Below are 12,323 nucleotides of genomic sequence, written 5' to 3'. Positions count from 1 at the left end.
GGGAGGGGGTGCCGGGGGGTGGTCTCAGACTAGAGATGAGGTGAAGGATATGCAATTTGGATTTCATCCCTTGCCTTCACATGGAACTTGGTCAAGTTAACTTGGAGCTTAGTCAAGTTAATTCAGAACTTAGTAAATTAACTCGGTTTAGACTATGGATTATACATTATGCAGCTCCATCTCCCCACTTAGCCAGCCCCCATCCTTCCAAGGGTGGAAGCCAACACTTTGTAACTCCCCCAGCCCCACCCCAGTGGGTGCCCCCTGCAGCCCCGTGCTGCTGCCCTCCTGGAAGCAGTGTGTTCCCAGGGGTCCCAGGGGAGGGGCGGGCCCTCTGGAGGAATGTCATGCCTTGGCCTAGCAGGGGACACATGGCCCAACAGGAGCTTCCCTACACCTTAGTGTGGCTGCCTCTTGCACCTCCCCATCCTCCCCCTTGCTGCAGGGAGGAAGGGCCTGAGCATTGTGTGGGGTCATTTTCAGGACAGTGTGCATGTGCAGCGCTGACCAGGGGGCATGGCTGGTGAAGACGCCTTTGGCTGCTGGCGCTGGGACCAGGGGACTTCCCACAGCAAGCGCCAGGCTGGAGCCTGCAGAGCGGTGCGCTGGTGCCCTCTAGTGGGAGTACACCGCCATACAGCCACTGATCCTGGCGAGGCCTCAACTCCAGCAGTCCTCAACACTGGGGCCACACTCAGAGCAGAACTGTTAATGATGGGCCTGGGCTGCCCACATCACTGACAGAGTGGTAGCCTGGCCAACCCCTCCACTCCTGTGATAGAGACGCCAAAAATGCCACCAGGACACCAGCCTTGTGGATGAAATTTGGGGGTGCCCTAGAACTGCAGTCTGAGCCCAAGTGTGTATCTCAGTGTCTGCCCTGCCCTATGGCTTCAACGCTCAGAACCATGACTGAACCCTGAATCCATGGCCCTGTACTCAGAGCCTTCTGCTGTCCCCCATCTCCCACCCCCGCCGACCCCCCGCCGCTCCATCGGTGTTCTTAGAGAGCAATGTCAGTCTCAACTGGCCTGAGGCTGCCATGGTATGGCATGTCATGCCTTGGTGTGGATGCCATAAAACCTGGCTATTGGCTAGCTCTTATCCCAGCGTACCTGCTCCTTTCCCTCCAGCCACCAGTGTGGGAAGGAAGACCTTGGGGACAGTTAACACCACCAATAGACCTTTACTTAACTAGCTCACTAAATGCCTTTTCAGAGTACAGAACTATTCCTGGCAGCAGGGGTTCACAGAGGTATAGGGTGAGCCCTGGACACAGACACCTACTGTCTACCCTGTTGCCCCACATCCTTGTGGGGGCTCCAAGGGCCTGAGTCCAGCAGCCCCAGAGATGAAGCTCCCTGAGGTCAGCACTGCAGTGAGACTCACCCCTGGATTCATTGCCAGTTGTGGAAACACAGCCAGATGGGGTCACCAGGAATAGGGGCCTTGGCTTTGGCTGGAGAGGAGCTTGGCCAGATGCCTAGGGGTCAGCATCTGACCCCCAGAGGAGGCATCACCTCCTAAGACCACTCATTGTGGCATGCGCTCTGTGTGTGACCCACTGAGAGATAAGCTAGGGCTCCGAGGAGATCAACAGGCATTCAGTGTTGGAGCCCATGGGGCCCTCTGCTTTGTACTCAGCCACACATTCATGGCCCAGACTGCAGGAGCTGCAGCAGCACAGGGGAGGAAGGTGGGGTGTGCTGGGAGAGGACCCAGACTTTGCCCTTCAGGGACTGTGACCTGGGCAAGGCACCAGCACTTGCTCGGTCATTTGCAGCTTTGAATACATGTGGTAATCTGTGCATGTCTCATTTCCTCTACTAGGCTGTGCCTCTCGTGGGGAACTGTATCTTATGTGATCAATTCTCTCTCTCTAAAAGGCTAGGGCAGAGCACTTGTCCATGAAGATGAGTTAAGTGAGCAAGTGAAGGAAAGAGGAAGATTTGGCAGAGGCACTTGCGGCTTACAGAACAGCCATGTGCTCCCCTTCTTCCCGCTCCCCTGCAGAAGTGTCAGCCCTTGCAGTTGGGGCAGGGGCATGTGACTAGTTCTGTCCAATGGGCTCTGAGTGGAGCTGATATTTCTGGGCCAAAGCATTTAAGACCTAGAGCAGGGGTGTCCAATCTTTTGGCTTCCCTGGGCCACACCGAAAGAATTATCTTGGGCCACACATAACATACACTAATGATAGCTGATGAGCTAAAACAAAAAATTGTAAGATACCTCATAATGTTTTAAGAAAGTTTACAAATTTGTTTTGGGCCATATTCAAAGCCATCCTGGGCCACAGGTTGGCCAAGCTTGACCTAGAACACGACCCTCCAGCTCTCTTTGCCCCTGTCAGGGCCACTTGGATACCATGGATTGAGATGGCAGGGCCACAGAACACAATCCAAATGGACCCTGGAGTCCCCAAGGAGCTGCCCTGGAGACCAGCTGGACCCTCAGCAGAATTTCAGAAAGTTAGAAATAAAATTCTGTGTGTGATGCCACTGAGATGTGGGGTTTGTTTAGTATTATGCCATAGCCTATAGTGTCCTAATACAGGAGATGATGGAAAAATCCTGTTTTCTTTAACAACGACAACAAAAAAATGTGTCTCAGAAATCACACCAAGAAGAGCATAACCAGGTTCATGCTGAATTTCTGCTGGGAAGTGGTGGGAGAAACTCGGAGGCAGAGGGACGACTGAGTGTCAAGACAGACACAAATCCTGCCTTTCTTGTACACTCTAGACAACACAACAGCATATCTAGAAAGGAGGTTCTTCAGCAGCATTCACTCTAGAGAACCTGGTGCTGGGGCTATGAGGCTGAAGGAAATGGCCCAGCCCTCAGGCAGCCCAGAGTCCACGAAGGGAGTCTGGCAGTTACATAAGCAGGTGCAACGTGGTGAGAGCCATGCCACAGAGATGGGGGCAGGGGCTCTGGGGAAATGGCAGATGGATGCTGGACTCCATCCTGTGCATCTGAGAGGGCATCAGGGGAGGTGTCCTGAGCCAGAAAAAGGACAGGCAGAGAAGGGGTGAGTGAGATTTTAGGCAGAGGAAACCGCCTGCCGGTGAGAAAGCAAGGAGAGATGGAAGATCAGAACAGATCGGGGGAGGGACTGACAGGGCCACAGGATGGCAGGGGGAGCCCAGGACAAAGGCTGGCCAAGGGTGGTGAGAACATCACAAAGCCTCCTGCCTGCTAAGGAGTCCAAACAGGGACAGAAGGGGCCGGAGATGGGGGTCTGGGCCTCTGTGGGTTGAGAAGATACTGGGGACACAGCTGGTGGGACCTTTATGCCCCTATTCTTCTGGGGTGCAGAAGTGGAGGGCAGACAGGCAATGGGCTTCAGGCCAACCTCCCTTTGTCACCCTCTTTCCTTCTTGCCTCCGGGTGGGGAGGGGAAGCCAGCCCTGATTTTTGTCTAAGAAAGTCTCTAGGAAGCCCGCCTATCTCTGTATAGGCTCAAGACTCCCATAGGAGGGCTGGAGGTCCTCAGGCTAGAGGTGGGCTTTCCCTCCCATTTGGGGGTCTTCAGCTGGATGCACAATATCTCCTAGGTGAATCTGGAAGTAGGAGAATGTTTTTGTTGGTCACTATGCCTGCCCCTCTCCAGTGACTGCCATTCAGCGGTAGAGGCCAGGAGTCTTAAATATCCCACATTGTATTGGACACGTCCATACTACTAAGAGTTGTCCCCACCATATATGCTAATAGCTATGCCAGCTGACCCTCAGGACCCAAGGCCAGACAAGTGAACCAGCCAGCCCTATTTATGAGGGGCTTTGAAGAACACTAGGAAAACTCAGATAAGTCATCCCATTGTGCTCTCATGGGACTGCAAATTCCTCAAACACCAGAAGTCTGTGTTTGGGGATCAAGAAGCCTGTCTACCTTGTTCTAAGGGTACCCATGTGAATTGCAGATACTCCAAGGAGCAGTCAAGCCAGGAGCATTATCAGCCAGGACTTTAAGTTTTCAACTCTTGCTGATAATCAGAATTTCCCACAATGCTTTAAAAATGCAGATTCTAGCTGGACACAGTGGCTCATGCCTGTAATCCCAACACTTTGGGAGGCTGAGGTGGGCAGATCACTTGAGGTCAGGAGTTCGAGACCAGCCTGGCCAAGATGGTGAAACACCATCTCTACTGAAAATACAAAAATTAGCTGGGCGTGGTGGTGGGCACCTGTGGCACAGCTACTTGGGAGGCTGAGGCACGAGAATCGCTTGTACCTGGGAGGTGGAGGTTGCAATGATTCAAGATTGTGCCACTGCACTCCAGCCTGGGTACCAGAGAGAGACTCTGACTCAAAAAAAAGAAAGAAAGAAATGGATTCCTGGGTGTGATTCAGTGAGGGTGTTCTCCAGCCTCCAGGAGCCCCCCATGACTCCTGCCTTCGGGGATCTGCACCTCTGTGTAGGCCCTTCCCATATTGTCCCAGGGTTGGTCTGTGCAAATGACACAGCAAATGGCAGCGTGAAGCTCTGTCACTTCTGAGATCAGGCTATAAATGAGTGTGACTTCTGCGATGGAGTCCTCTCTCTCTTCCCCCGTCACCACTTGCTTTGGGGAAAGACAGCTGCCATATTCTGAGAGCACTCAAGCAGCTTATGCAGATCTCGTGGCAAGGAAGCCAGGGAGGAACCCAGGCCTCCTGCCCCCAGCCAGGGAGGAACTGAAGCCTCCTGCCTTCAGACACAGGAGGGGGGTCTTCCAGCCCAGGTGTGCCTTCTGATGGCGGCATCCCTGGTCATCAGCTTGACTGCAAACTCATGAGAGACCTTGACTTGAGCCTGAACCACCAGCTAAGCTGCTCCCAGAAAGTGTGTGGATCATAACTCTTTGTTGTTTTAAGCCACTAAGTTTTGAGCAATTTGTTACACAACAGTAAATGAGGAACACTGTGGGCAGACAGTGTAGATTTCAGCGCTTCCCAGGCAGTTCCGACATGCAGCTGAGCTCCAGCACCCTGGCCTCAGATTCATCTGCTGATAGTTCACTGAGGGCAAAGCACATCCAAAGTGTGTGTCATGGAAACGTGTGGGGGGTGTGTGTGTGTGTGCTGTGTGTATATGGGTGTATATGTGTGTGACGTATGTGTGTGCATGTGTAGTATATGTATGTGTACGTAGGGTGTGAAGGGATGTGTGTGATGTGTATATATGTGTAGGTACATGTGTGGTGTGTGGTATGTGCAGTGTGTATGTGTAGGTGTGTGATATGTAATGTGTATGTTTGATGTGTGTGGTGTGTGTACGTGTGTGTGTGTACATGCGTGTGACAGATGGTGTGTAATGAGTGTGTGTGTGCGCACACGAATATCCAAGCCCTTCTGCTCCAGCCTGATGGTGGAGATGGTGGGTGAAGGCCTCCACTACCAGCCGCCCCTAAGAGCTTAGCATCACATGTGGGCCCTGGAGAGCCCAGAATTCTCACTGATTCACCGTCCCTTGAGAAAAAAAAAGAAAACTCTAGAATGTGAAACCTCAGAGGACCTTGATCTGATGATGTTCAAAATTTGTTTAGTAGTAGAATTGTTTCTCCACATGAAACCACGTTAGAATCCTGATTTAGAGGCACCGGCCAAACAGTTCTGGGTGGGCCCAAGTGGGGGCCCTTGGAGCTGGCTGCTTCCGCCTCCCCACTCCCCCCAGTAGCACCCAGGGGCACCCCAGGAGAACCCTGAGGGCTTCACAGTTTGCAAACCTCTGATCTAATACAACTGTGTCATTATGCTGATGAGTAAACTGAGGCCCACAGAGGAAAGGTCACACACACGGCTCTGGCAGATGTCCAGAAGTGGATTCTTCTGACCTCTAGTCCAATCTGTCTCCAGTGCTTGGCAGGCCACATAGGAGAAGAATCAACCAGGGCCTTGGTAACCTATGAGCCAAGGTTCATCGTCCGAGCTTTTGCCCAGCAGAAATGCCCTCTTCACCAAGAAACAACTCACCTGGGGGTAGGAGCAGGAAATCACCCCCTCCTCCCTCTTCTTAACAGACGGGGCCCCCCATAGCCTGGTCCACCCTCAGAAGGTGGGGCTTGACTGGCAGTGTTGAGTCCCAGGAATAATTACAGCAGAGACCAACACAGCACCCACTGTGTGCTGGGCATCACCCTCAGCGCCTCAAATGAATGAATGTGTTTGATCTTCCCAGACGCCCCATAAAGTAGATATGGTTATTTCTCTCATCTTACAGAGGAGGAAACTGAGGCAGAGTGAGAGTAAGCAACTAGCCCAAGACTCCTGGGCTAGTCAGTGGCAGGGCTGGGATTCCATGGGGACTATGCCTGGGTCCAGACACCAAGCCCTTGACCGCCAACCTCCCACCCAGCCAGCAGCCCAGCTCTCCTTTCTCTTCTGAGCAGGAACCAAAGGTCCTCCATTTTGTACCCTAGAGGAGTGAGGAAACAGTCACCAAACAACACAAAGTGTCAGATCTGTTACTTTTCCAGCCATGACTCCCAAGCTTCTGGCTCAAAGGGTACGGAGTGGTCAACACCCCACCTAGGGCAGGGGGCATCTGGTTTCTCACCTAGATCGGGGTCTCTCAAATGTACTTCTTCTATCAATGATGAATGCTCTTGGCATTTAGAAATGGAGTGATAAGGTGGTCACTTCAAGTACCTTACCCTTTTTTCCCTTGCGTCAAGGCTGGCTTTCCATTAGCGGTGATAATTTAATATAGATCCAGCTCAAGGGTTGTTTCATGAGCTGATACTCTTCCTGTGACTTATACATCACAGCCTCGGCCCTACTGATTGATTCTTTTTCCTGTCAAATTTATAGGAAAGTGCAAGAACTGTACAAAGAACATCCACGTCCTCCTCACTCAGATTCCCCAACTGTTAACACCTCCGCATGTTTGCCCTTTCTCTCCCTCTGTGTCTACATACTATTATCATCAATCTCTTTCTAAACCATTTGAGGAGACGCTGCAGACACCAGGCCCATATCCCTCAAACATCATAGTATGTATTTCTCAAAGTCAAGCACACTCACCCACATGACCAACACTGCCTCCAAGTCAGGAAACTGACATCAAAGCAACACTACTGTCCCACCCACAGACCTAATCACATTCTCCAACTGTCCCAGCAAGGTTAGGATTTCCTTCTGGTCCAGGATTTCAGCAAGGAACACAAGTTGTATTTAGTCATTTGCCTCTTCAGTCTCCTACAATCTGGAAGACTTCCTCAGTCTTTCCCTGTCTTTTGTGTCCAAGCAGTTATAGAGAGTGGTCCTTATACTGATTTCCAAACAACCAGACTCAGGCTGTGCTTTCTTGGAAGGAAAACCCAAGAAATGATGTTGGGTTTTCTGTGTGGCACATCAGGGGGACACAGTGTCCACCCATCCCATCACTAATGATATTCCCTTGATCACCTGGTCATGTTGGGGCCTGCCAGTTTTCTCCACAATAAAGTCATCATATTTCTCTTTGTAATGAGGTGACCTCTATGTGTGCCCCGGTTCATTGCCTGGAAAGTTTCCAGTCTGCAACACAGGGAGGGCAGTCCAGGGCCCAGTGGTCTCAATGAGCTAAGATGACAGGGTTCAAAATCCACAGAGTCCAAGACAATTTGATTTGCAAGGCAGAGTACTAGAAAGGAGAAATCAACATACAGAGAGAAATCCAGAAATCTTAGCCTCTCAAGTCTTTGGCTGAGTATTAATTTGTCCATGTGTAAGGAAACTTCTGAGGCAAGGAATAGATAGAACAATCCACTGAGATAACATAGGGCTGAAAATAGTTTGTGTTTCTCCAGCCAGGGGGGAAACACCTCCTGATACACAGAGCATTGGGTGGCAATCTCAGAAGGGTATTGATTCAGCAGTGGAGCAAAATTTGCCCTACGCTAAAATCTTCCCACCCTAACAAAGCCTGAAAGCAAGTCTTGAAAGGATCAAACTGTTTTTATGTAACTTAACTGTGATCCAGAACAAAACCCAAAATATTTAAAGGGATACAAAAAAAAATAGCACTCAATAATGTAAAGGTTCTAACATAGGACATTTAACATCAAATTACCAAGCATGTAAAGAAAGGTATGGCCCATAACCAAGAGAAAAATCAATGAATAGAAATAGACTCAGAGATTATATGGATGACAGAATTAGTAGAGAAGGACTTAAAACAGCTATTGGGAATAGGTTCTATATACTCCAGAAAAGAAAGCATGAGGAAAGGAAGAGAGATATATATATATATATATATATATATATATATATATTTAAAAAAGCACACAATGACCTTCGAGAGATAAAAACTACAATATCTGAAATGAAAAATATACTGAATGGGATTAACAGTAGATTTGACACTGGAATAAAAGATTAGTGAACTTGAAGACATAGCAATAAAAACTATCCAAAATGAAACACAGAGAGTAAAGAAAGACTTTAAAAAACCAGGCAGAGCTTTGGTGAGCCACGGGAAAAGATGAAGAAGCATAGAATACATACAATTGGAAGCCGAGGGTTGAGGGAAAGTGGGAGGAATAGTGGCTGAAAATTTTCCAAATTTGATGAAACTATAAACCTACAGATCCAAGAAACTCAATAAATCCCAAGTGGGAGAAACATGAAGAAAACCACCACACCAAGGCACATCACAATCAAATAGATGAGGTCTTAACTGTATGCTCTATTGTCTCTCATTGATAGGCCCAAGGCATGAACAGGGAAGAAACAAAATGATAAAGGCACCAGGAAGAGATGAACAGATATAGGTAAAATAGCAACAGAAGAATCAGGAGAGAAGGGAAGGGTGGCACAGTGGAGTGTAGTGGTAGGTCATGGTCACTGGCAGTGGCAGGCTCAGTCACTGTGGAAGGTCCACTGCTTTTACACCCCTGCAGCAGGCCCAGTCTCGTTCCTGAGAGCAGCTAGACTCCTGCTGTTTCCACCAAAAGTCCAGCACTATAAGTATCTAGAGACCTGGATTCACTGAGTGAATCCTCTTTGTCCTGGAACCTGGCCCGATTCCAGGAAAGAGGCCCAATCAATAAAAATAAGAGCAAGCATAGCAGACACCTGGAGACCAGCAGGGCAAGTCCACTGTTCAAAAGCCTAAAGACAGCCCCAGCCACATTAGGATCTCTTCCAGTCCTGCCAGTCCCACCTGAACACACCACAGGACACTTCACCTGCAGAGAGGTTTCAGGCCAAGGGACAAAAACTTCCAAGTTCACTGAGTTGCCAGGACATGGTCTATTTCATCTCTAGGGCACATCAGGCCTGCCAGCAGGGCCTGCAGCATCACTGAGTAGGCTGTCCCACACACTGTCACAATGGGACACCCTGGAGAATGGCAGGTAGCCAGCCCTGCCTACCTATTACTACCATACAGGCGGTTACACCCCTTGCTGGAACAAGGGACCGGAAGGAGTGCTTCGGTTAGGTCCTGCCCAGGAAGAAGATCAGGACTGCAGGGGTTGGGGGGTGGGCTGTTAGAGAACCCGCCCCTGCACCTACCTGCCAGGCTGGAAGGACCTTCTCGATGTCATTCAGGTTGATGCCATCCCCATCTTCCAGCTTCCCTTTGCCACACCTGGACCAGAAAAGACAGAAAGGCATTGGAAAGATGGCTCATTCGTGCCTCCTGTCCCATCCGGCCAGGAGGAGAGGAGAGGCAGTTAGCAGATGCCTGGTGCTGCCCACCCTCAAGCCCTGCAGAATCAGCTGTCCCACCTAGAGGAAACAGCCCTAGAGATGCTGTGTTTTTGTGTGTGGGGGGGTCCTCCCCTAATGCAACAGCCAACCTGGAGGGAGGTGGAAGAGGAACCAGAGTTCCCCTTGATCCTTCCAGGCAGAGAAGCTAAGCTCCTTACTCATCACAACTCCTGTCAAAGCCCACCCACCTTGCCCCATTACACTGAACAGAAGATCAGTGGACAGAGACACCAAGCAACTTTCTCAAGGTCATACAGGCTGGCAGGGGCTAGCAGAAAACCCAACAGGGCTTCCTTCCTTCTTGGCTTGACTCTGGGTCAGTCCAGCAAGCCCACTCAGATAGTCTGTGCTTTGTCTTCATATCCTCTGTGAGTGGGTGTGCCCTCGGGCCAGAGAGGCTGGCCCCAACTCCCTGGCCAGAGGTCTGAATCTTTGGCATATTTAAGGGCGCAGATTCCGAAACCAGACTCCCAGGGTTTGAATCCCTGCTGCATCCCTTACCAACTGGGGACCCTGTACAAGTTGTTTAACCTCTCTGTACTCATTTCATCAAATGAGTTTCCTCATTTATTAAATGAGGATAATAGTGCCTAACATCTTAAGGTGGCTGGAGGATTAAATTAATTAATGTATCTGGAGTGCTTAGATGCTTAGAACTGTGACAGCACACAGTAAACAGTACATATATACACACACATATACAGTCTAGCTTATATATATATAATGTTTAGCTTGTTTGTTTATATATTTGTGTGTGTGTATATTTCTTGTGTATGTATTATTATCTGTATTTACCATTAAATATATCTTAAACATACACACATATGTTTAATGGTAAATAGTGGTAATAATAACAAAATTATAATAAATAAATAATGAAGTAAATATATGACTAATACTATGACTACTTTCATTACCGTTCATATTGTTTTGCTGTTATTTGGGCAAAGAGGCAGGAAGGTGATTAATTAAGGACATAGATTCTGGAGCCAACCCAGCCTCATGCAAATTACTCAATTTCTGGGTCTTCTAGTTGCTTCATCTATTGAAGTGAAGATGATAACAGTTCCTCCCTCTCTGGGTGGTGGCGAGTTTTAAATAAATGAGGCAAATACTTAGAACAGGGGCTGGAGCATGGCCGGTGCATAGTAAGTATTGTCAGTTACTATTATTACTGGTATTGACTGAGGAATGGTGAGAGATGTCCCATGAGTTGGGTCATTTTCCAGCTGCAGAGTTCATGCGAAACTCACATTTCAGAGTAACTAGTTCATTGTTTAAATATTTACCAAGCATCTCTTCTGTTTTGGGCCTTGTGAACAACAACAAAAAAAATCAGTTTTGGTTCCTGCCCTCAGAGAGTGGATGGCTCTTAGAACAAATTCTAAACTCCTCTAACAGGGCTGGGTGCCTGAGCACCATTAGGGGGCAGCACGAGATCAGTGTCGTAAAAGTCCTATGGCCAGAGGCGCCCTGGAACCCAGAGGAGGAGAAATTGGCTGCAAACACCAGCAAAGGCCTGGGTGGAAGAGAACAGGGGGCTAACCCAAGCCCCATTTGATGGCTCATTTCTCCATTCACCAAACGCTTCTGTGCCAGGGTCCGGACAGGGTCTGGGACCCAGGTGTAAACAGTGCACAAAACTGGCCCTCTTGGTGTCTGGCGGGATAATCAGCCCCCACAGTACAGCAGCCAGTGCCCCGTCGGGGACAAGGGAGCGATGCAGGAACCCCAAGGAGCAGCGTCTAGAACTGTCTTGGGCGAGGGGTAGGAGGAAGGTGAGAGGTGAGCTGGCCAAGCACAGGGAATTTGGGAGGATGTCCCAGGCGGGCCTGGCACAGGCAAAGGCCTGGAGTTAGGATCATGTGTGGTGCCAGTTTGCTGTGGCTGGAGCATGTCGAGGGTCAGGGTGCAAGGGGTAGGCAAGGGGCATGGTGGAGCTGGGGTGGGGAATGGTGTGCAAGGTATAACAGGCATGAAGGAAAAGAGAAAAATTTCCGCCGGCCCCAGGCTGTCCCCACAACTATGATGTGCTGGGGCTACAAGTGAGCAGGTGGAGAAAGGCCTGGAACATCCAAACATCTCTTAACTCATCAATCTGCCTGGTGCAGACAGGCTGGCCTGTGAAAGCACCAACTGCGTGTAGTCTTCTGTGTTCTGCACCCACCTGGGCCATAGGGGAGGAGGGCACTTGGGGACTTGGCTGACACCACCTCCCCAGTGTCTCCTGTGGGTAAAACACATCTCAGGACTCTCCTGTGTGCGCTGAGCTCCAAGCACACGCTGGGCACCAGCCTAGCATACTCCAAACACAGCCTTCTGTTCTCACCTCAGCGCCCCTGGGGGTGGGCAGGTGGAGGCCTGCAGGGAGGGCTGCTGTCCCACGAGGCCTGCCCTCATCAGGGCTCAGATCTCCCCAGAGGCCTGCAGGTTTGGAGGGCTGAAGGTGGCTACAGACCAGCTGAGTCACTGCTGCCAACAGGGTTTCCAAGGCAACAGCCCTCTCTGATTTCTGTCCCTCCATGGAAACACAGGCTGCAGGGAGCCTTGGCAACTGAGTGGTACCTGCATCCCAGGGAGGCTGCAGTGGCTGGCACATGGAGTGTGTCCCCACTGCAGCAGGACTCTAAGGGGGACACAGTTCCTG

General features: G+C 50.0%; 1 protein-coding gene across 13 annotated transcripts in view; it reads right to left on the bottom strand.

Moving 5' to 3' along the window:
- The window catches only part of CTIF (cap binding complex dependent translation initiation factor), a 327,368-nt gene that overhangs the window by 186,805 nt on the left and 128,240 nt on the right, over positions 1–12,323 (bottom strand). For all 13 annotated transcript variants that reach the window (XM_024235924.3, XM_063716893.1, XM_054537883.2 and 10 more), the window contains one exon: positions 9,479–9,554. In XM_024235924.3, coding sequence (XP_024091692.3) covers positions 9,479–9,554 — 76 coding nt within the window. The remainder of the gene's footprint in view (positions 1–9,478; positions 9,555–12,323) is intronic.

This window comes from Pongo abelii, chromosome 17 (assembly GCF_028885655.2).
Source record: "Pongo abelii isolate AG06213 chromosome 17, NHGRI_mPonAbe1-v2.0_pri, whole genome shotgun sequence".
Lineage (NCBI taxonomy): Eukaryota > Metazoa > Chordata > Mammalia > Primates > Hominidae > Pongo > Pongo abelii.
This window is presented reverse-complemented; position numbering and strand designations above follow the sequence as displayed.